Genomic DNA, 24,587 nt, shown 5'->3' on the forward strand with positions numbered 1-24,587 from the left:
GCTGACAAAATGCTAGCCTGAGAGACCGTGGAAATTGACACGTCATTTCATTTTGCCTTTTTTTCTAAACCATTGACCTTCACCAGCATGTTAATAGCCTTTGTGTCTTTGTCTCAAATTGCACCCTGGGGAATGGACAGTGGGCAGGTGACACCTCGGGCCTCTGTGGCAGTGCGTCTCTGCAGATGTAGATTTGGGGCTGAGTGGGGCCCAGTGGGGCCGAGTTTGGAGGAGGGGGCGGCTGTAGGGAGGGCAGCAGGCACGGGACAGCCCCACGCTGATCCCAAGGGTCCTGGGTTTGAGGCAGCCTCTGCCACGTCAGCCCTGTAACGCTGAGCCAGTGACTCCCTCATCTCTGCCTCAGTTTCCTCATATGTAAAATGAAACAACAGCAGGGAGGAGATAGCAGAAGAGTTTAGCCCGGTGCCCGGCACAAATTAATTGTTGGGTAACGGCTCTGTCAGTGTCCCCTGGTGGCTCTCCACTACAAAGGGGCACTGAGGTGGGACCCCACCCCACAGCAGCCCTCTCTCTCTCTCCTGTCCCCAAGAGTCACCATGACACACGTCCCCCCGCCGCCTGCCTCTCATGGGCTCCTCAGGGCGCCTGCCCAGCCACCTTCCCCATACATCCTCCAGCTGCACCATCCTGTTTCTTGGCTTGCAGCCTCCCCACCATCAATATTTACCTAGCTCTTTCATTTGCTTGACTGTTTATTTTCTGTCCCTGCCAAAGGCTGAAAAAGCAGCTCTCCAATGGAAGTCTGTACCCTACTCCCTGTACCCTGTGAATGCCACCTTCTATGCAAAGGGGGTCTTTGCAGATGTGACCAAGTTAAGGGTGTGGACATGGGGAGGCCATCCTGAATGTCTGCTGGCCATCACAAGTTCCTTAAGGGAGGAGCCAGAGGTCGTCTGACACACACAGGAGGTGGTGCAAAGGTGAGCAGAGTCTGGAGACGCTGGCCTTGAAGACGGGCGTGATGTGGCCACAAGCCAAGGAACACGGACTGCCACCAGAGCCTGAGCTGGGCAGGAGGGACCCTCCCGGCAGCCTCCGGAAGGAGCATGGCCCTGCCTGCACCTTGATTTCAGGCATCCGGACTCAGAGCTGGGGGAGAATGCCTGTCTGTTGTTTGAAGCCCCTGCGTCTGTGGTCCTTTGTTCCGGCAGCCGCACGACACAAGTTCGGTCCCAAAAGGTGTGGACGTTATCTGCTTTACCTTCAGGAAGCTTTAGTGGAGCAGAGAAGAAAACTAAACAAGTAAATATTATTACATCTGACTGTAATAAGGGCCCAGAAGAAGACAAAACAGAGTCGCGAGCTAGAGAGAGATGGGGTGGGCTTCCCAGAAAGATGACATCTGAGCTGAGACCTGACGGAAGCCAGGGCAGGAGCCATGCAGGGTTTGGGGACAAGAGGGTCCCCGAGAAGATCAGCAACCGCAAATGCCTTGAGACAGGCATGTCGTTGGTGCGTCCCAGGGCCACCAGGACGACGGTGCAGCTGGGGAGAACTGAGCTGGGAGAGAGTGAAGGAACAAGTTAGAACGGCGACAGGGGCCTCATGACAGAGGATGGAGGACATCGCAGGGCAGGGTGAGCAGTGACTCTCGCAGGGTCAGGATGGCAGAGAAGCTGCACCAGCCCTGCTAACAGTGGACGTGGGAAAAAGAGAGTGAATCCTGCATGATGTGGATGGTGGCTGGCAGGATTTGCTGACGGGTGGGGTGTGAGCTCTGAAAGAAACCAGAGAGCCAGGCGTGCCCCCTGGCCTGTTGGCCGGAGCAGCAGGAGGAGGGGGACGGGGCTGGAGTGGGGTGTACAGAGCTGTGTGGTCAGCATGTCAGGTACGAGAGATGATGAGATGGGCAGGCAGCTGTCCGGATGGACGTTGGCTCCGAGTCGAGTTCAGGAAGAAGCTGCACCAGATGCATGCAGGGACACATCAGAGACCGTGGTCAGCGCCGTGGCCTGGAACAAGTGCCTGGCACAGAGATGCGGGGGGCAGAGCAGTACCGCCCCACCTCCAGGAGGTGGGAAGATGAAAGGACCAACCAGGAGCCTGATGAGGGCCACCAGGGCAGTGGCCTGCCGGGTCCCAGGACGGAAGGGCTCCAGGATGGGGGGTGTATATGGGACCCGAGTGCTGCTGACGTTTTCAAGTGAGATGAAGACTCATTTTTGACCATTGGTTTGACAACCTGGAAGTTGCTGGGAGCTGGGCTGAGAGAGACCTGGAGGGGAGGGTGTGGACGCAGTCAGTGAAGACCTCACTTCTGTAAAGGGGAGCAGAGCGGTGGGGCCGTGGGGCACGGGTGAAAGGGAAAGAGGTTTTCTTATTCAAGAGGGACCAACGGCAACCTTCCATGCTGGTGATGAGCGCAGTCACGCAGAGAAGAGAGGGCCTCATGTATGGGGGGAAGGGTGGTGCTCCATGGGGCACAGCCAGGCAGAGGGCCTGCGACCCGGATCTCCTGACGGGAGCCCCTCCCCTCCCAGCTCTGACTTCCTCCTGTCGCCAGAGTCACGCCATCAGAGGGGGGTCTGCAGTGGGAGAGGGTGTGTGTGAGAGCAGCAGGAGAGTCAGAGCCAGGGGGCTGAGGCAGGGCGCCTTGTGAAAGGTCGCAAGTTCAAGTGGGACCAGTCTGCACGATGGTGGGGGTGGATATTGCGGGGTCTGAGGACGAGGCCTGGGATCCCAGCTGGACAAGGAGGAGGGGTGCTGCCTCATGGGGAACGTGAGGAGGGCTGCAGCCAACGGAGTGGGGGTCTCGGTGCTGCAGCTTCTGGGTGAACACCTGCAAAGGAACCCCATAAGGCCCAGGGGTCTCGTGAGAGGAGACATGAGCCTTAGCACGGGCCGACACAGTAGAGCTAAGAATGGTCACGGCAGTGTGGTCGCACCGTCTCTGAAGTGACTACTCCGTGTCCAGGAACGAAGGGACGGTGCCCGTTTCTTCCCTGATGACCCCTGAGAGTTAGAAACCAGCTGAAGGGCACAGCAGCCCCAGGAGCCAGTGAGGGAAGGCAGCCGTGAGTCCTGGGGACAAGTCTGTCACCGTCGCCCGGGCTGGTGCCCGCAGCCCCGAGAAGGTCCTCTGTCTGGTCTGGCCAGTCACACAGTGGGTCCTCAATTCATGCATGTCAGTTTCACAAGGACAGTCCGGGCCAGGAGGCTGAGAAGGAAGGGCTGCGGCCAGGAAAGGCTGTGCAGGCACTGAGCTGAGCGTGAAGGCCGGGCATCCTGCTGGCTGGGAGACAAGTGCCTGACAGCTCGCTGGGTTTGGCCCCATTTGCTAGGAAATTTGCAGAGACAGGAGAGTTAGTGCCGTTGCCTTGGCAACCGCTCTGTCACATTATAATGAGGCTGGCAGTGGAGAGAGGCTTGTCTTAAAGAAGCAGGAAGCATATCGATTTGCCGGCGGCTTCCCGAGGCTCCTTCCTGGCGCTCTGGCCCAGTTCCACCAGGAGGACAGCAGGAGAGGGGATGGTGGGGGTGCCCGGGACCTGTGGTACCAGCTGAAGAGCAGAGTAGGGCCTGATGGCTCCATACCCCCTGGGCCACGTCCCAGCACAGCTCTGGGGCTCAGGGCTGGTGTGAAGGGACAGGGCAGCCGCCCCAGGCCAGCCGGGCACGCACCCACCTCTGCTTGGAGCCACTGCTCTGAGGAGCTACATGGAACGCCAGCTGGGAAGGCAGTGGGTAAGAGGAAAGACAAGAATCTAAGGTGGTCAGCACAGAGGTGTGGCAGTGTCACTGACTTCAGACCACCCACAGGGGTGAAAGGAAGCGAAAAACTCAGGGGAGCCTGCTGGTGGCACGGGAGGGGGCGCTGAAACCCCCTAAATTAGAAGTGGGGCCACTGACAAGAGGATTGTGGCTGCAGGACTGAACATAAACATTACAAACCCCGACAATGTGAAAATAAAATAAGCACTAAACATGCAAAGATGGGAAAGAAGAGGCCAGAGGAAGAGGACACGACAACCGCCCATCTTTCTGACCAGGACATGGCCGACGTGGTTAGAATGGGAACGGGGGACAGACACGCGTCTGAGGCCGACGGAGAGGGGTCTGCTGGACTTTCTTTCCCACATTAGAATGTTCTTCTAGGGGCTAATAGCCCATGTGGTGAAGATAAACCAGCTTTAGTTAGCAATTTCTTCAGTCTCCCCTTGGTGTCCCGTCCTTTTGTCAAGTTCAAGTGCAATCTAGGGCCTCTGAGTTGCACAGGACGTGAGGGACGATCTCGCGGTTGTGCGTGAGGCACTGTCCTGGCATTTCCACAGCTGTGACTCGTTCACTCGACTCAGCAGGCAGGGAAGGCCTGGCCTCATCAACCCCACTCGCAGAAGGCGGCTTGCTCGCCGTCACAGGGTCGGGGTGTGGGTTGTACGGCGACCACCAGCCAGTGACGACGCAGGTTGTTGTGGGTATGGTGTTCTCCGTTGTATCCTGTTTCCTGAAAGTGATAGAACAATGAGTCTGTAATGTTCTGAAAACAGCTTTCTTAAGATATAATTCACATACCTGACAATGCACCCATTTAAAGTGTACAGATCAAAGGTTATTGGTATAATACATCATTATTTCTTTCGATTGTGGCAAAAAATTATATATATGTACATATGTGTATACATACATATGTAGTAAAATTTTAGCCATGTTTAAGGGTACAATTCAGTGGCATTAATTACATTCACCATATTGTGCGTCCATCACCACTGTCTTTTCCAAAACTTTTTATCACCCAAACAGAAATTAAGTAATCACTCCCCATTCTTCCCACCGCCCCCCACTCCCAGTGTCTGGTAATTTCCAATCTGCTTTCAATCTCTATCAATCTGCCTGTTCTAGATGCCACATATTGTGAGTGGAACCATATAGCATTTGTCCTTCTGTGACTGGCTTATTTCACTCAGCAGGATGTCCTCAAGGTGAGCCCACGTTGTAAGATGGGTCAGAATTCCCTTCCTTTTTAAGGCTGAATAATATTCCACTGTGTGAATGCACCACATTTTGTTATCTGTCACCCGTCGACGGACACTTGGGTTGTTTCCATTTGGGAGCCAGTGTGCATAAGGCTGCTATGGACATGGGGGCGCAAATATCTGATGCAGACTCTGCATCCATTTCCTCTGGGTGGGTATCCAAAAGCAGGATTCAGAAATAAAGACGATCCTTCTGAAGTTGGATGTTAGATCTTAGTCCACGCGAGGAAATCAAGGCGGCTTCCTCCTCGTCGCATAGAAATAAACGCCCCAGGACAGGCATTCGCATCCCAGCTCCCTAACCATGCCGCGTACCTGTGAGCCTCTGTCCTCTTCCGCACACCGGGGACAGTGGCAAAAGGCTAAGGGAGAAACGGAGGTGGGGTGCCTGGTGGGCCGAAGGCTCTCAACGCACTCTCAGCACCTTCTTCACAGTTCTCTCGATGTTTTTTATCAAAGATTTTAAAATACAATGTTCAAATGTTTTTACCCATTCTTGTACTGGATCTTCTCAAGACATGCAATGTCGGCAGCATTCATTCCCATTCTACAGAAGTGGAAACTGAGGCTGTGAGCCACGACCTGGAAGAGAAACGACAAGACACTGTCCCTCCAGCTCCAAATGCAGCACTCTCTGCCAACACCTTGCTGCATCTCTCGGCCTGTGAAGGGCCCCTGGGGCTCACAAAGAGCTTTCTTTCCTTCGTTCCTGGGTCAATAAAAGAGAGGAGGGGACAGAGAGTAAAAGAACTCCCACAGCTTGACATTCCTGTTCTCCCAGCACCATCTCATCTCAGAACCTCAGGTCCACCCTGGCTGAGGGCAGACCACCAGGAACTTTGTGCTTTGAACTCCTCCGGGGGGGGGGGGGGGAAGCCCGCCCCTTTAGTCCCAGCCCGACTTTGCTTCCTGTCCAGGCCTCTCTGCCCTCTCGGGCTCAGAGGACAGACCTCCAAGAAGGAAGGTGAGGGAAGGCGTGGCTGCTGCAGCACAGTCTGCTCTCCTCAAGGCACGTTTGCTCAGTGCCCTCACCTAGTGCCCAGAGGATGCCTCCTCCAGTGCCACGTGGCACGGTGACCCTGCAGGAGCTGGCATCTTGTCCTTGCTCTGGAACTCCCTGCGTGACCTGACTTGAGCTACCCTCCACCCTGCCTCAGGGCTCTAGTGTCCCCTTCTGTGATGTGACAGGGCTGGGCCATATCACTCACACAGCTCTTCCTCCTGGGATTATTGGGTCTGGAGACTCTTGCTGGTAGATACGTTCTTTATAGAGTTTATTTTCCAAAGACTCAACACTAAACAATGGACATGCTTCTAGATGCCTATTGCCACCCTATCTTCTCAGAAAATAAAGGTGCTTGGGGACTTCTCCCCACAAATGAGGAATTAAAATGGAAAATGCTGCCCCCAAAACAAGCTCCTGTAGTGAGACTGGGATCAGCGGCTGGAAGTACATTTGAAAGGAGAGCACAGGGTGACACAGACAGGGAGGACGCTCCCCTCCACACCCACTGGGAGATGGTCCCCAGGGCTGGATGTAAGAGGTGGGCGGGGCTCGGGTCTGGAAGCCACCGCCTGGCAGGTGAGCTACTCTCCTGGGTTCCTGCTCACCTGCCAGCCAAGGCTTCTTCCGGGAAGCTGCCTCTAGCTCTGCGCCACCCCCACCCCAGCCCTGGAACCTCCTTCTTGGGTCAGAGCCTCAGGTTCTCTCAGAAAAGAGTGACCTGTGAGGACACGGTCCGCTTTTCTGTTCCATACCTCTTGGAGATGCCAAGACTTTCATCGTAGGCCCCACCCCAGCTGCCACTCACCCCTCCGCATTCTGCGTCCACTCATGGAGTCTGGAGGGCCAGGTCCCCAGCACTGGCCGCCCCTGCGTCCTGATTCCAGATCCCAGGGGCCTGGACCTCAGCGGCCGCTGCCGCAGGCCAGGAGGGAGTTTTCTCACCGAGTTAAATTTCCCCCGCCTTTTTGATGTCACATCCTGTCCCAGCCTGCTTCCCCGCCGGCCGCCGCCCTCCCTGCTCCCGCGCGCGACTGTGGCGCGCGGGTCCCTCTGCGCCACCCGCCCCCGCCCCTTACCAGCAAACTTTTGGCACCCGCCGGCGAGCCGCGCCTCGAGCGGGGCGCGGGGAGCCGCTGGAGGAGGGGCCCGGAGGGCCGCCCGCCCCGCCCCGCCCTGCCGGCCCGCCCCGCCCGGGGCCGCGGAGCTGGGACCCATCAATATGCAGAGCGGAGGCTCCGCGCAGCAGATCCCGCGCGCCTCCGGCTCCGGGTGCTGAAGGCACGGGGACACGACCAGGTGCCGCCGCGGAGCCAGCAGAGCCGGGAGCGCGTCCGCGTCCCCACCGCCGCGCTGCCGCCGCCGCCGCCGGCGAGCCCAGGCTCCTGCATGCCAGGACGTTGGAGGTGGCAGCGAGACATGCAACCGGCCCGGAAGCTCCTCAGCCTCCTCTTCCTCGTCCTGATGGGCACCGAACTCACTCAAGTACGTGCATTCAACGCCATTTTCCTCCGTGCGTGCGAGGCGCCTGCCCGGCCCCCTGCGAGCCCGGCAAAGTCGGGGAGCAGCTCCGCGCAGCCGGTGCCCCCTGCCCCGGCGCCCGAGCCCCGCGGTTGGGGTGGAGGGAGGTGGGGTGCAGACGAACCGAGACTGGCGCCGAGCGTCCCAGGACCCCCAGCCCTGGCCCAGCGAGGCTGCACAGCGGGCCCCCTACTCCCTGCCGAGAAGTTCCAATGGCAGCACGAGGGGGTCATTTAGCTGCTGTTGTTATCCGGGGGGAGCTAGAGCAGGATGTCGAAGCCCCCCAACCCCCCGCATTTTCAGAGGTAGATCTGACCTGACTCCCACCCAACCCCCCACACCCCGCTCTTCTGAAACGTCCCTGCCTTTGGTTACAACGCTGCCCTTGGTGCTCCCCAAGCAGGCGATGGCAGTGGTGCCACTGAGACCAGACCCGGAAGGGCAGGTGGTGGGGTGTGCCGGGCTGGGGTGTTTTGTGGGCTCAGTGTGGAGGGCTGGGGGGGGGGGTTGTGGCCACATGCTCAGCATGAAGTGTGAGTGGCGAGCCGCCATGTGCGTGTGGGGACCTCTGGGCATTTCGCGTGGGCTTATCGTCCCCTGAACAATGTATCAATAGAAAGCCTGACTCCGGCTGGTATTCTCCATTTTAAAAATGTGCTTCTGAGCTGGCAGGTCTGGGAGGAGGAGGAAGGCTGTCTGTGAGCGTTGGGCTGGCTGTGTTGCTTTGGCACCATGGTGTTGGGAAGAGCCTGCTAGCGTCGGGAGCCAGGCTGCTCGGCAGTGACATTAAAATGCCCTTTTGATGGTGCCACTGTGCCATGCTCTGAGCTGAGAGGCTGGCCCTTTGCACCTGCAAGTCCGGGAGGGGGGAGGGCAGCCCACACCTTAGCCTCAAGCCCCAGATGCCCGACCCTCCCCACCTCTCAGAACAAAAGAGAAAACAAAAGAGAGAAGAGAGGGTGTGAGGTGGCTCACAGGAGAGAAGGCTCTGGAACAAGCTTCCTGGTTTTGCCCGAAGCACTTGCTTGCTCCCTGGCTCTGCTGGAAAGTGCAGCCTCTGCCAGCGTGTTGTCCCACTTAACCTCCGAGGCCCCAGACAATGGCCAGTGGCCCTGAAGAGGTGCAGCCGGGGTCTGTGAGAGAAGTTGTCTTGGTGGCCAGGCAGGCCTGGCCGAGGGGCAGGCTTTTGCCCTGCGGATGGACAGGTGCATGCGTGCACGTGCACACTCACCCCACAGACACGAGCACACAGGCATGAAGGAGCCAGGCAAGCAGACATTCACAGCATGTGCCTTGTGTAGGCTTCTTGGAGAAGAGTGGCTGGTGCTGGGTGGCCTGGGAGTGGCTGCCCTGGGGGTCTCCAAACCTTCGTGGCCTTCTCACCTCCAGGTGCCCTAAGCGTCTGTCCCCATACCACAGCAGGCATCTCCTCCATAGGCTCTCCTCCTCACGTCTTTTTAAAGATCCCTGTTCTTCGAAAAAACTTTTGGTTCAGCTTCAGTTGGAAGCTTTGTCTCCATGGTGAGAGTGTTTGCCCATGTATCCTAACAGTGGAGGCCATCTGAATCTCGGCCAGACCACACACACACACACCAACATCGCATCCCGACTGTCCCATCAGGACCCTGGTCAGCTCCCCTGGCCTGCAGCCCTCCCCTGGGGCAGGAAGGGAAATGTTTTCTTTGGGAGGTTCCTCCGGAGCCTGGGATCTCTCAGGGGGATGTGTCCCTCAGGGCAGCTCGACAGCCAGGAGGCACCTCCTCCCCTCCTTTCCCCTCCCCTCCTTTCCCCTCCCCTCACTGCTCTGGGTGACCCTACCCTCCCTGTGCCACCTCTGAGCCTTCAGAATCTTCCATCGGAGGCCTATTGTCTGTAATTGTGGTGAGATTTTAGAGGAAAGGCTCAAGTAGCTGAAATCGCTCCAGCGAGAAGGAGTTAGAGAGCGGCTGCCTTGGTCCCGCCCAGGTGGACCCCTCGGGCCACTTTAGCAGTAACCTGTAGGGTGGGGCCTAGGAGTGGGAGTGGGTGTGGGTGTGGACGCAGGGCTGGGATGCTCTGAATCGGAGGCTACGTGGGGACATCCATGGCCAAGAATCTTGCTTTCTTGATCCCAAAGTGATTCGACCCTAGGGAGCCACAGTACAGGGTCCCTCCTTTGTAATTGGATTCAATACCTCTGGGCTTCAGGGGAGGGAGAACAGAGCGCTGGTGGTTGAGCTATGTGGTATCTGTCTCCCCTCCACCTTTTTCCTCTCCCACTTTAGGTAAACTGCTCCCATAGCCACGTCCTCACCTCTAGGGCCCTTCCAAGGGACATGAGGGTCCAGAGCCGCTGTGTTTATGGATTAGCCTGCATCGAGTTGGGAACAAGTCAGGAACGTATAGATTTTACCTGCATGTTACCAATGCTGCTAGAAGGGCTCAGACAGACGGGCCATGGGAGCAGAGCACATGGCCAGGCCATCGGTCCTCCCGACAGCTCGCTTACGATGAGCCACTCAATCACATGCCAACTATTGGTCAATGGCCTACTACACGCCAGGCTTGTGGGCCCTGATGAACTTTGACCTCAGACAGAAAGACGTTTTCCTTGGTCTTGTTCTGTGATTTTTCAATAAAAGGGCTGGCGTTTCCCACCCCTTGAGAAGCATCGTATGGAGTTTCCCAGCCCGGATGGGCAGGAGTGGATCTCTCTGTTCTGGGGGGCCTGGGACAGTGCTAGGGCTCCCCAAGCTCCCGGCCCACCTCAGATAGAAGCGTGTTCCCTATGGGATGGCCTGAAAGGGCTGGGAAGCGCAGTAACAAGGACCTTGAACCCAGCTGCCCTAACTCTCACCCCAATCCCACCAGGCACAGTCTGGTGATCTTGAGAGAAGCTTCTGACCTCTCAGCCTGAACGTCCACCCTTTGGGACCAAGGAGGACTAAACTGGAGGAAGTCTCCCTACTACAAACCCCAGTCCCGTTCTTTCAGCCGCTCCCCCGTCCCTCTTTCCACACACAGTTCTTGGATGTCAGCTGGTCAGGTTTAACATGGTCAAACCTGGGCTTACAATGCCGAGCAAGTCCGAGCCTCACCATCCGGCATCGGGCTGACGGGCTTTGTGGGAACACTCAGGGCCTGCCGTAAGATTTGTTGAAGAGCCACGAGAGTCTGAACCAAGTGGGATCCCAGGGAGGTCTGCCTTGGGAACTGGAGGAAGCGTGGAGAAGGGTGACGTGTGAGCCGGGCCCCATGGTTGCATCTGCGTCCAGCAGTGAGCCAGGGCAGGAAGATGGGGCAAGAACAGGTGGGCAGCAGGGGGCTTGCACACAGAAGCCGAAGCATGAAGACAGACGGGTGGCCGGAGGGGGGTGGGGGGGACACCTTGGTGCTTGGATAGAGCTCAGTAAAGGTGTGCTGAGAATTGGTATTTAAGAGTGAAGCAGAGCCTTTCTCATCAGCCCTGATAACCCCAGGCCGGGTGTGGCCTTCTTAACCTCCTGAGACCCTGGTGGGATTCCAGCTGTAAATGACCACAGAGCTCCTTGAGTGCCAACTGTGGTTGTCGTGTGCCTTCAAGCTTTATGGGGTGACTGCTGTGTGCTCGGCCCCAACTTTGATGAGCTGTTTTGAAGTCTAGGCGCCTGAGTAGAGAGGTGAGCAAACCCCGGGCTGCCATCTGGGAGGTGTGGTGGGTGCTGAGTATGGATATGGCAGGGGTCACAGTGGGACTGGCATGGCGTTAGCCCCTCAGGACCCCGCTGAGGCCCATCGCTGTGAATCTGTTCTCTTGTTTTCAGACTTAGCTCACTCTACAGTGAGAGACCCCAACCCACTGCCCTGAACAAATGTAACGAGAATTAAACACCCACATTTTGTCACGTGCTCGCGCCTAAACTTGGGCCGGATGACCCAGTGACTTCCTGTCCATTTGCCCCTGCCTCTCGTCTCCCCCAGTTAAACGTCTAGGGCCACATCTGCACTGGACACTGAGTGGTGGTGGTAGTGGGGGTGGGGGTTCGGGGAGCCCTGGGGTCTTTTCCTGAACCAGTTACACAGTTCAGAACACATGGAATGTATTCTGCGTTCACACTGCAGTTGGCCTCTGCCCCAGGGGACTCCACGGGAGAGGGACACTCCCAAGTCAAGCCGTAAACCTCAACCCTAGGCAGCTGCTTCTCTCTGAAAGCAATTTGCTTCTCATCCCACTGACTCCAGTCTTCCCTAATAAAAAGAAAGGTAATTTTCTGCCTTGGGTGATATTTATTACTAAAGTTATCAGGCCTTGTAATCAGTATTAACATCAGCGTGTAAAGTAATACAAAACTAATTAGTAGCTAAACTGAATTAGATGCATGGCAACCAGAGCCCAGAGCCGGGCTGATGGGAGGGAACCAGTTTGGGGCTCTGAAGATGCTCTGGACGTGCTTCCCACTCTGAAGCCAGCAGCCAGAAGGTCCCTCTCACGTGGAAAGACAGGGAAACGCATATCATTTCGTTTTCTAGATTATTACAATGCAAGCAACTTGCCAGGAGCGTGAGGCACTGAGGGGTAACAGCAGTAGCCAGGGTTAGTATTTTCTGAGGGTTAGCACGTGTCGGGCTCCCTGCCTGGAGCTTAACCTGGGTCACGTCGTGACAGTCCCCACAGCCCTCTGTCATTGTCCTTATTCTCAAAAGGAGGAAACCAAGGCTTAGGGGGGTTAAGGAACCCGCCTAATGGCCCAGAAGTAAGTGACAGAGGCCAGGTGTAGTCTCAGGTCAGTCTGATACCCAAGACACCTGAGTTCAGGTTCTTGTTAGGACAGAGAGGAAAATAGAAAGTACAGAAAACGGCTCAGTGTCACTGAGAACCAGTAAAGAAGCCAGAGCACGCTGAGCCTTGAGAGGTATATTTGAGGGTCCGGTCAGCTGTCCCTCTAACTGTGTGGCCAAATGCTCGCCTGCCACTGACCTTGAAACTTGGTTTTTTAGTAGGGGAACAGCAGGGCACAGGGAGGAGTGTTTGGCGGGGTCAGAACGTGATCATTCCTTCTTACCCCTAAGGATGGGTGACCTCGAACGAGACCCTTCACCCTTGAGGAACCGACACCAAAGACTTTGGAAATAGGACCCAGTTGTACTTAGCTTGTGGCTCTGGGTCAAAGGAAGGCCTTCTCGCTGACACCGGCTCCCCCTCCTTCTGTACCCAGGTTAGCTCTCTTGACAAGTGCCTAGTGACAGTGGGAGATGGTACCTTTGCCCTCAGCAGTGTTCAAAAGACGTGGGCCCTGCTCGGTCTGACCCAGGCAATGGGCATTTGGCCTGTACAATCCTTATATGCAGTTCAATGACATTTCACATCTGACTGGCGGTCAGTAAGGGAGCAGGTGACTATGAAGAGTCCAGGTAGAAGATGGGGGGATGCTGAACCCCCAGCCTTTGTCCACAAGCAGGTGCTCAGGTAACAGCGTCACCTCAGAGACGCTCACCCGACGCTCTTCAGTCCCACGCAGCAGGTTTAGTGAGCACACACGATGCCCTCGGAGCTCAGACCTCCCAGCAGAGATGGCGTTTAGTGCTCAGGGTGGCTGTCACCAGGGGTTCTGGAGAGCAAGCAACTCCCACTTGCTTCGGGTGATGTGTTGGGTGTCTGAGGGTCGAAGAAAAGGCAGAGACATATCTGTAAATATTATAAATAACTTACTCAACACCCCAGGGTGTTGGTTGTAAGTCTGACAGCTTAACAGGAGTCAAAAGACGCAAAGCCAGCCATTTGTCAATGGTTGTGCTCTCAGTTATGAGTCCCCGTGTCCCTGCGCCGCTAAAGCACCCACATGCTCCGCTCCCGGCAGCCGGCCCGAATCTTGTCCTTTTGATGCAGGGGCAGAATCAATGTGAGTGGCAGTTGGGGAGAGGGTGTCAGTGAGTGGCGTGATCAAGTTACTCCATAAGCAACTCCTGGGACTTGAAAATAGGCGATTTCCCCAGAGACAGCAGCAACTTTTGGTGGAGGTGGCTGAGAAGGTTTCCGAGGCCACATCCGGCTCAGCAGGCAGGGACCCTCGTCCTTGTGGGATGGTGGTGATGGCCCTGAGGGCGGGGGAACTCAGTCTCTAGAACCAAGCAGCACCAGAGAGCTTGCTCCAGCCAAATGCTGCATCCTGGGCATTTCCTGCATCCCCAGCTGGACCCCAGAGTGGACTCTGAGATGTTTTTATAGCAACATCCCCGTCTCATTCATGTCGGCATCAATTAATTAGTCAGGATCAATTACTTATTCAGTGGAAAGCAGACTGTCCTGTTCAGCTAGTTGTGCTGAGTTTCCTCACCTGGAAAGTACAAACGAAACCAGTTCAGCCCAGAGGGAGATATGCCCACTGAATTATCTTGTCATGCTCTTCAAAGTGCCACCCAGAATGGGATCCATTTCTGTTGGGCGACTGACAGAACATGGACCTGTGGCCCCGCGGGCTGGATGTGAGCCAGTCTGAGGCAACAGTTATGAAGGGAGCGTGGAACTTTCCAGAGAGGGAGAGCAGGGTATGGGAGGGGGCCAGGGTGGGGAGGGGTCGAGGTGGGCTGGCCCAGCTCTGGCCCATGTGTCTTCCTCACACGTGGCAGAGGGCGGGCAGGAACACTGCAGGGACGCACGTGACTGCAAGCTGCTCAGACGTGGCAGTTGTCCCCTCGCCTTCCTCTGGCCAAAATGTCAGGCCACACGGCCATGCCCGACGTCGGTAGGGAAGCCCAGCAAGGCGCCTGGCGATCAGCCAGGAGGAAAATCCTCTTACAGGAAGGACGTGAGGGGCAATCATGTCCGCCCCTGTGTAGACCCAAGGCCACAGGGGGTGGAATGAAGGGGACACTTGGATCAGACTGCCCGTGGTGGTCCTGCACGGCTGCTAGGAGAGAGGGGCCAGGACACCGCAGGCTCCCCCCAAGCTGCCTGGCTCGAGACCAGTCCATTCTGCGTCAAGAATCTCCTTCCCCAGCAGAGGAAGGGGGCGTGTGGAGCAGAGCAGCTCCATGTGGCGCCCGTTGCTCTCCCCTCTCCCTCCCACCCCTTCCTTCTCTCCCAATCCCTTTCTCCCAATCCATCTCCTTTCCTTTCTCTTCCATCTCTTTCTTCCCTCCCTTTCTCTCCCCTTCCATGTGCAGTAGCTTGAAAATAATATGCCTATTTTTAAATGGCAAAAGGGCATCCAAACTTTGTCCTTTAGGGCATGTCCCTTTGCCAAGGAGCAAGGGGACTGGCTGGACCTGGGCAACTTCCCTCCCCAAGGACCTCAGTTTTCTATCTGTGGAATGGACACATCAGATGTGTGGCACAGCTGTTGCAGGGCTTCACTGGGTCCTGCCCCAGTACCACGTGAGAGCACGTCCCTTGTAAGAGCGACAGGATTTGGGGCAGCAGGATGCATCCCAGTTAGGTAACATCAGTGCTCGTTGGAGAGCCGTGAAACAGGGCTGTGGAGGTTGCCATTCTCGTTTGTTTGCATGCGTGCTGGTGAACTTGCCCAGAGCCCACCAAGGTCAGGGATGGGATGGGCTGGCATGAGGACGGAAACCTGGCCAGTCCGGTGCGTCATGACCAGTGACCCAGCATCGCAGGCCTGAGCCAGGAACCATGTGGAGAGGGCCGGCTCACAGCCTTCCCACGTGCAGGCGTAGGCGACAAGGACCTAGGAATGTTCTGGCAGAAATGCGTGTGCTGGGCCCCCATGCACTGTGGAGTTGTGTAGGCATCTGTGGTCACGCAGACCCTGCTCCTCCCAGGATTCGTGAGACTTCCCGGTGACCGTGTGCTGTGGTCTGGATGTTTGTGTGTCCCCAAAATTCCTATGTTGAAATCCTAACCCCCAAAGATGAGGGCTGTAGCAGGTGGGGCCTGTGGGCGTCCTTTGCCCTCACGAACGGACTCAGTGCCTTATAACGGGGCTCCCGGGGCCTCCCTGGCACCTCCTGCCCCATGGACACAGCGAGAGGGCGCTGGCTGTGAACCTGGAAAAGGGCCATCACCAGAACGTGACCTGGCCGGGGCTTGACCTCGGCCTTCCAAACTCCAGAACTGTGAGCAATAAATTTCTGTTGTTTATAAGCCACCAGTCGGTGCAATTTTGTTACCTCAGCTGAGCTGACTGAGACGCCATGGCATGTGAAGGGCAGAGGTGCGCCGTGTGTTTGAGCTTGGCCTGGGTAGCCAGCTCACCTTGTGACCTTTGACGGGTCTCGTCATCTTTCTAAGCCTCACCTGCTAGGTGGAGCCGGCAATAGCACGTGCAGTTAATTTGAGGGTGTCTGGGCCACAAACCTGCTCAGTCGCTGTAATGAGAGATTCAGTTGCAAAAAGAAGCTGTGTGGAAATTGGGGTTTAAATTCCTCCTTAAGCATACTTGGTGTTCGCCGACACCACAGACCCTTTAATTGAAATGCCTTCACTCTTCAGCAATCCATAGTTTGCTTTTGGAAATACCGTGTAGCATCCAAAATCAAATAGCACTGGCTCAAGGCTTCTCAGATGACCCTCTCACATGCATTAAAAGCAGCGTGTCTCCTCCGGAATCACAGATTCCAGACCCTGGAGAGGACTCTGCTTCGGCATTAGAGGCGTTGGAAGTGATTACCTTGAATCTCCCAGCGGGTTCGAGCAGCACGACGCAGGCTCCAGCTGGGCGGCGAGCTGGCCACATCCCACACACACCCTGTCCTGTCCACACACTCCATCTGGGAGGGAGGGGCGAGAGCTGTGTCTCTGTTCAATTCCCTATAAACATAGACAAGTAATAAAGACCGGGATTTAAAGGGAGCCTGGTGGGTGTGAGTCAGCTTTTCCTCCCAGAGCTCCCAGGTCAGCTTAGGTCCCAGGGAGGCAGAAGAGTTCCAAGGTGTAGGCCACAGTTGACAAGCCCAGTGTGACCCACAGCCACCCAAAGACACATTTAAAAGGCTGCTTCTCAGCCAACCCTGAGGGGACGTGTAAGTCCCTTCTGACTCCCCAACACGACCGCAAACTCAGGAGAAACATTAGGCTGGTGCAAAAGTAACTGAGGTTTTTGCAATTATTTGTAACCTTTTAAAGCACAATTACTTTTGCACCAACCTAATAGAAGGGGGTTTCAAACCTCTGGGCTGGTCGGCTCTAACTGCCTGTCCCCTAGAGGATCGGAGTGAGTCCCTGGGCCAGGGAGACTAATGGCAGCCCACCCACCAGTCTGCCAGCCACTCTTCAGAGCAGCATTCAGCTTCATTGTAAAAAACCACCTGGATTTCCTTTCCTCCATTGAGAAGCGAGAAGCCAGCCACGTTGGCGCTCCTCAAATTTCAAGTACCAACTGGAAGTCCTTGTGGGACATTACTGACATGAAATCAAACCAGAAGTTCTTCAAACCAGCAGTTTTTTTCTTTGTATCTGCCGGTCTGGGGCATCACCCTCCCAGCACATAGCTGAGAGGCATTCTCACATCCGACTGTACCCCCCACACATGTACGGCCATATCCACAGCGTCTCTTGTCCATGGTCCTTAGGCAAAAGCAGCTCTTAAGAGAGCTGGAGAGGTCCCCAGAGACATTGAATCCTGCTCTGCCACTCATCACTCAGCTGAGTCCCCTCTGGGCATGTTTGGTCTTCTGCAAAGTGGGGACGGCAAGGACTGGCGCCCCCTAGTGGATGGCATGCCTGCTTCTGCGCTAACATTTAATCCTCCCAAATGCCGGGAGAGGAAGGTTACTATTATTAAGCCCATTTTAAGAGATGGGGAAACGGAGGCACAGAGGTCAAATTACCTTGGCCAGGGTCCCACAGCCAGTAGGTGGCAGCGTCCCGGCTGGAACCCAGGCTGCCCAGCGCTGGCGTGTGTGCACAGAGTGATCATTCTGAGATCCTTTCTCCCGCATGTACTGGGCTGGTTGTGAGGAGGTGTTTGTTCACGCACGGTGCCCGGCCATGGAAAGTGCCTGGGAATCTGCTACTATTGTCTTGGCGTCACATCTGTCCTGGGTGCACAGCACACGCTATCCCATGTCTTGGTTCTGACCTGGGGTCTGCAACACGCTGTACCCCACCCACATCTTGCACTTAGTAGGAATTAAATACCTGCAGCTTCTGAGACCGATAGCCTGAGGGTTTTATAGATCGGATTGGGCTGAGTAAGCAAGCGGTCGCCGTCCTTCTGCAGTGGGAAGAGGGATTGAGCGGCCTGTGTACCTGAATCTGTGTTGAATGTGCGTTGAAAGAGAAAGGGGCGGAGCATCGGCAGTGGGGTGAATGCTGCCTCCAGCACCCACGGGTGTAACGTGGCCCGGCTGGTTGAGCGGAGCCTGCAGTACCAGCTCGTACTGGGAGATGGCGCCCTTCCCCAACAGTTGGAGTTCGTGGCATCCTACCCAGAAGCTGCCACAGATCGCGGGGATTAAATCAGGAAAACAAATCAGAGAAACCCCTGCAGCTGGCGGGTCTCACACTCAACACTGAGGCCAGGACCATGCTGGCTGTAACTGAGTCCCTTTTACAAATAGGGACAGAGCAGAGAGGTAGTGTCCTAGGAAGGTGGTGTCCATCATAGGTGGGCATCGAAAAGGCTGGCTCCTTCCTGCCAGTGTCCATCCAGGAATGGAGATAAATTTTCACCCAGGCAGAAAAGAGTTTAGGAAGTGATGGAGGATGGTCCTTCCCAAATGGCTGAGAGCATTTAGAAGAAATAAGCCCTATTAAGGTGTTTGACCCAGTCAGGCCTGCGTCTTCAAGGAGACTTACATGTGTCCTGGCACTGAGGCTGCAGAGGGCTGGGGGCTTGTGCCATCCTACCCTACTCCTCTGCCTGGGCACCAGGACTGTGGTTCCACCCCTGCTCCCCAATCACAGACGAGGGGGGACACCCGCACCACACTGCTCATGGGTGGGGCCCTCCTAGCTCCCCTGCTGGGATGCGGGAACCCCAAACCTACACCCACCTCTTGTGCTGTGCGCGCAGATCTCTGGTACCCGCGCTCGGGAGCCTGCACAGGTGGGTGCCGGCACCTGCCAGGAGACTCCCTGCCTTCCAAAGGCCTTATTTAGCGCACCTGTCTGCACGGCTCCCTGGAGGGCCTTTCCCGTTACACCTCGTTCCCTTCCCCAAGTGCTGGGGCTGGAGACCCTGGAAGGGCTGCTTTCGGAGCAAGCCAAGAGGTCGCCCTCTGGGCTGTGAGGGAACCTGAAGCCACCCGTGAAGTAGGTCCCCAGCAGCTGGGCTGGAGTAGGCGCTGGGGAGAGTGTGGTCTCTGAAGGGTGCCGGGGCCTCGCTCAGCCCGGCCGGCGGTGGGAGTGGAGTGGGGAATCAGTGACCAATCCGTGCAGCTAAGGCCGCCGCGCGGTACGCGCGGAATTTTACGATTTAGGGGTCGGTGGTGTGTCTTTCCTCCCCAGTCACCCCATCCCAACTCCTGGCGACTGAGGTTTGCAGACCTCGCTGCCAGCAGCCAGGGGGCGGCGGGGAGCCAGAGCCGAGAGGAAAAATCCACCCATTTCCTGGGCAGATTGCGTCGGCCGCCGCCCGGCCCTGTCCCCGCCTCCCGGCCGCGGCCCCCGCGCACAGCCCGCGCGTCGCTCAGAGCCAGAGCCGGGCGGCCCTTCCCGGCGGCAGCGGCGGCCGCGCGCGGAGGGACGCGGAGGGCGCGGCGGACGCGGCGGCATCGGGCACCGGGACAGCAGCGGGACGCGTGTAGCGGCCGGCGGCGGCCACTCTCCCTGCGCCCGCAGGCGGCGCACCATGGCCGGGCCGTGCGGGGCGGCGGCGGGCGGCGGCGGCGGGCCGAGGGGGCGCGGGGACACGGCCGGGCGCCCCTGCCCGCCGCGGTGCCCGCCGCCTGAAGGCTGCCCGGGGCGCAGAGCCGGCGCCGGCGCGGCGCGGGCGCAGGAGGCCACTCGAGGCGCGATGTCGGTGCCGCTGCTCAAGATCGGGGTTGTGCTGAGTACCATGGCCATGATCACCAACTGGATGTCCCAGACTCTGCCCTCGCTGGTGGGCCTCAACACCACCCAGCTCTCGGCGGCCAGCGGCGGGACGCTCGACCGCAGCACCGGCGTAAGTGTGCCCGCCGCCCGCCTTCGCCGGCCCCCTCCCTCGCTCCTCCCGACTCCCAACCCAGGGCTGGGTGGGCACCGCGCGGGGAGCGGGGAGCGGGGCGCAGGGACAAGGGCGACGGCAGGGCTTCGGCTTCTCCGCGCGGCGATGCTGACCCTGCTCCCTACGCCCCCAGCCGGGCCACTCCTCCCGCCGCGGTCCACCCCCCGGCGACGCTCCCTTGTTCTGCCTGGTTCCTTCGCGGGGGGGGGGGGGGGTGCCAGTTCAGGGACTCAGACTTGAGTCCTCATTCAACTAATAACAAGTCCCTCGCTGATAAGGTTAGGACGCTGAGGCAGGGGACTCGGGGACTTGTCCAAGGTCACTCAGCAAGTAAGGGTTGGAGATGCCGCCGCCGCGCGAGCCTGGTCTGGCTGAGTCCGCTCCGGGCTCTGAAAAAAGCCCGCCCTACTTTGTAAAAGCCGGACTGGACCGCCCTGGCCGCCGGCTTGGGAGCTCTTGCTCTCGTCCGCCTCCGCGTTCCGAAGTCCCAATACGCCTTCCCCGCCCCCGCCCCCACCCCCACCCTAAGGTCCATCAGAGGAGAGTGTAGAGGGGCCAGGCCGCTCCCCTGGGAGCCACTCGCTGCGGAGCTCACCCCCTCACCTTCCATGCACCCCTCCCGCCATGCCTCCTTTTTCAAGGCCTGCGGGTAGGAGGCGAGCTGCCAGGGCCGCTTCTGGGCAAGGCTGACTTAGATGGTGACTGGAGCGGCTGGAGCAGAGGCCGAGCTGCCACCACCTTGAGCGATGGGCAGGGCGCAGGGAGGAAGGGGCAGGGGAAAGCCCCAGGCCCGGCTCCCTGGCAGCTGAAAGGAGAGGCGAAGGACACGAGTCTCCCTCTGCTTCCCTTTCTGCTGTCAAGGGCGCAGAGACCTGGGAGGAGGCCTGTGGGTGACCCCATCCTAAGACCCTCCCTTATCACCTGCTGTTTCAAGAACTACATGCAGTGTTTCCTGGTCCTAAGCTGCTGGGGTTGGAAATGAATGAAATGAAATGTATCCCTACTCTAGGTTCTCCCCACCCAACTTCTCCTCCCCATTCCAGTCCTAAAAATAGCAGGCAGGTGACCTGAGGCGACTGGGCAGGCTGCAGGGCCCCCGCGGGAGTGGGCAGGGAGTGTGCTCAGGGAGTGTTTGGGCCTTCACCCTGTGTACCTGGCGGTCAGGACTACCTGAGCTGGGCTGCAAGGTGACACCAGCCATTCATAGCTCTGGCTTCTTGGTGGCCCTTGGGTACACCTCAGGACTGAGATTGGGTGTGATCCCTGCACCACATGTCACCAGAAACTTGGTGACATCCACCAAATGCCTGGTGGGTGGCAGCCGGTGCAGAGTCGGAAGCTCGGCATGTTTGGGGCAGTCTGTGCCACGCGGCCGGCGGGAAGGTGGCCAGGCTCAGGGTTGCAGCTCTGGGCTAACAAGCTGCTGGGTCCCGGCTGTCACAGCTCTTATGGTGGGTGCTTCATCTCCGAGTGGCAGGGAGCAGCAGACGAGGCTGTGCCATCCACCTCCGTCACCTTGTGGAGAGATCTTATTTCTCAGTTACGTGCCCACTGGGAGTCGACCAGCACTTGCCTTCCTGCCTCCCTGCTCTCCCAGCCGCCTGTCGTTGCCTCGTCCTTCTTTGTAACAGATCGATTCGGTCAGATGCCCAAATTCCAGTGGCCCTTGAATGTAAAAATCCCTTGAATTTAAAAAAATTTAAAGAGTAGTGCCTATTTGCCTCCCTTCCAGCCCTAGGGACCCTGCGGGTCTCTTTGTTCTCAGAGACCCTTTCCTCCCTGTGGTCAGAACATGTCTCTGTTTTCCCCACCCGGGCTCAGATGGGGAGTCTTCCCTGGGGCTGGTCCCTGGCGCCCTACCTTTCTCACTTTCTCTCCTCCCTTGCCCCACTGGCCCCCTGCTCCAGGTGTTGCCCACCAACCCCGAGGAGAGCTGGCAGGTGTACAGCTCCGCCCAGGACAGCGAGGGCAGGTGCATCTGCACGGTGGTCGCCCCCCAGCAGACCATGTGTTCGCGGGACGCCCGCACCAAACAGCTGAGGCAGCTGCTGGAAAAGGTGAGTCTGCGCACGTGCGTGCGTGCGTGCACATTGTGCCCTCACCAGCAGCAAGGCGAGGCTGGCCTGCAGTGTCCTTCCCAGCTCTAAGGCCTCGCTCTCTCCTGGCATGTCCCACTGGGAATGAATGAGTAAGTGAATGAATGAATGAATGAATGAATGAATAGGTGGAGACTCCGCAGCGATGGCCCAGGAGGAGGTGAATAGACCTTCCCAGTCACTGCAGGTTTCACTCAGGAGCCACGTGAGCCTGGCGGGAGGGGATGCAGGGCTGCTCTCCCACATGTTGTCTCTTTGAGCAATACCTGTCACCTGTAGACCTGAGAGTTCTGTCACAAGCAGCTACCTGGGACCCACTTGGATTTTGCCCAAGAGGATCTTTTCCCTGACTTTGAGTGGTTGCCCTTGGCCGATAGCCAGGCCAGGTGTTCCCCACGGTGGACGCTCCTGATGCCAAAGCAGATTACATCATTGCCTTTGTAACCCACCTGGGAGCAGCATTGAGCAGTTTGCATAAACATTTCAATCTATTATTTCATTTAATCTTCACAAGAACTATGTGAAGTTGATGAGATTTTTCACCCCATTTCAGGAAGTAGAAATTGGGTCCCAGGAGGGGGACTGACGTACCCCACACAAACAGCCCATTCGCAGGGGAACCAGCGCGGGTCCAAGCTGCCCACCTGGCCTGGTGGCCTCAGCCCCAGAAGCTGCTGCTCCTGATGGCACCGCCACCTCACCTCCTGGCACTTCCCACCCCAAGAACCCTGGATTCTCGGGTAGCCCAAGTGTCGGCGTCCCTGGGAGTTACTGAAGAAGGAAGGAGAAGTGGGTGGTCCCTTCTGTCCCACTCATCACCCTCCCCCAAGGAGAGGGGTCCTTTATATGTGGGACCCTTCACACCCTGAGAGAACAGGATCATACCACATGTATACACACACATACACAGCACACACGTTGCACACAAATACACACATCACATACACCCACCACATGCAAATGCACACATACACACACAGCACACAAATACACACACAGAAAGACATATACACTGCACACAAATATATGCACGTACTGCAGACAATTGCACACACCTCACATACACAAACCACACACACAGAGAAATAAACATACCACACACAAATACTCACATATACAGATGTCACACACACAGAGAAATACATACGCCTCACACAAATACTCGCACACACCACACACATACTGTACACAAATATACACCTCACATACACACACTGCACACATACTACATACAAATACTCACATACATAGCATACACACGCTGCACACAAATACACACCACACACACACACACACACACACCAGTAAAACGAAGGCTTCCCCCCCCTCCCCGCAGTGAAGGAGTTTGGAGGAGGCCTGTGCTAGAAGAACAGCCACTCTGGGTGGGTGGGTGGGTGGGGGAGGTCGGCCGGCAGTAGCAGCCCAGTGGGAGGCCGGCATCTGGGGCCAGCAAAACTCAGTTTTGCTCCGTTCGGGTCCAACTCAACCACAAACCCTCACACAACTGCAGGCAAAGCAGGTCCCTTTCCTGGACTCAGTTTCCCAGACTGTCCCAGCCACTGCCCATCTGGAATGGGCATAGGGAGGCCCCCTCGTTTCTCTGGGTAGAAGAAGGGCGTGGTGACAGGGCAGGGCCTGGTTCTTAGAGCCTCCTCCCCTTTACGGAACAGACTATCCTTCGTCCTTTAGCCACCCGAAGAAGTCATTTAACGAGAATTAGAGTACAGTGCACTCCACAGAATCCACAAACACTTATTAACACCAAACTAGACCGAAGCCTAATCAAGCCTTTAACTATTTAGAATTATAGAGGAGGGTGGTGGGGCTGCTGGGGGCCCCGGGACTGCTGGGGGCCGGGTGGAGCGCTGAGACCGAGACCTGCAGCCCCTGAGAGGCGACAGAAAGCCAGAAAGGGGTCCCAGAGAGCGCGAGGAGCCCCGGGACGGCAGGCCTTGGAGCTGTCCTGCCTCTTTATGCCACAGCATTGCTGCCTAAAGATTTACAGCCCTGTTTATACCCTGGTGGGCACTCTGCTTTCAGAGGCAGAAGTCATTTGTGGTAAGAGGCCGCTCTGCTCAATGCGTTCTGTGTTAAGGGACAGAGCGTCCAATCCTTTGCACCCTCCCTCCGCGTCCCGTCCGTGTGGTGCTCCCTCTCTTCCCTCCTCTTTTTGTGGGGGGTGGGGGGAGGGAGGCCTAGACAGAGCACATGCAGGATCCCGGGGAGCATGTGTTCTGTCACTGGGGCTGGAGTCCCAACTGAGCACATTCCGTCCACTTCCATTTCTGTACAATGGCTTCATGTTACAATCCACCTGCAGAGTTCCAAAGGCAGAGCCTGGGTCCCAGCCCAGGGGCTGTAATTTTCATTGGCCTGGAGTCCTTGGGAGACACCTGACGTCAGAACATCAAAGCTCCCCCTTGGTTCTGACCTGTGGCCAGGGTTGTGGACCATCGGAGACCCTCAGAGTGCACAAGGCAGGCAGGGGCCCTGGCTCTGCTCTCTTTGAAGATGTCCATGGCCCTGAAATTGAAAGTGTGGGGTTGGGAGTCAGGCCAGGCCTTGAAGCGTGGCTGGCTGCTATGTGAGGGCAGGCAAGTTATTTCACTTCTCTGAGCCTTGGTCTCCTTATGTGTAAGATGGAACTCGAAATAGCGTTCCCCTCCCAGGGTGAGATAAATAATGTGACAGGCTCGGCAGTGTCGGGAACATTGAAAGTCCTCCATAAATATAATATTAGCAGTTATTCCCTCAAGGTCAGGTGTGTCTGCCGCCCGCTTTCCCCCCACCACCAGTCTCAGCTCCTGCTGCCACAGTGGGCAAACCCTAAGGGGACCATGTCAGGTAGGGGGCTGCAGACCACGATCTTCTCACGGGTGAGCCGATTGCAGGCGAGTGTCACCTC

At 57.2% G+C, this 24,587-nt stretch overlaps 1 protein-coding gene and 1 long non-coding RNA gene across 4 annotated transcripts in view; one reads left to right on the forward strand and one right to left on the reverse strand.

The window, feature by feature from the left end:
- Window positions 1–4,437: 4,437 nt before the first annotated feature.
- LOC141571210 (uncharacterized) lies at window positions 4,438–6,922 on the reverse strand. The gene is made up of 3 exons (XR_012496002.1): window positions 6,806–6,922; window positions 5,485–5,576; window positions 4,438–4,465 (listed from the first exon to the last, which is right to left on the reverse strand). It is a non-coding gene; the product is annotated as an uncharacterized LOC141571210 (long non-coding RNA).
- Window positions 6,923–7,214: 292 nt separating this feature from the next.
- Window positions 7,215–24,587, forward strand: part of OLFM1 (olfactomedin 1) — a 37,909-nt gene continuing 20,536 nt past the window's right edge. The window contains exons 1-2 of one of the 3 annotated variants that reach the window (XM_019756768.2): window positions 7,215–7,482; window positions 21,494–21,643. In XM_019756768.2, coding sequence (XP_019612327.1) covers window positions 7,387–7,482; window positions 21,494–21,643 — 246 coding nt within the window. In that variant the 5' untranslated portion in view covers window positions 7,215–7,386. Of the gene's footprint in view, window positions 7,483–19,015; window positions 19,545–21,493; window positions 21,644–24,587 lie in introns of those variants that run through there. The other 2 variants (XM_019756769.2, XM_019756767.2) reach the window with 2 other exon arrangements.

This window comes from Rhinolophus sinicus, linkage group LG04 (assembly GCF_036562045.2).
Source record: "Rhinolophus sinicus isolate RSC01 linkage group LG04, ASM3656204v1, whole genome shotgun sequence".
Lineage (NCBI taxonomy): Eukaryota > Metazoa > Chordata > Mammalia > Chiroptera > Rhinolophidae > Rhinolophus > Rhinolophus sinicus.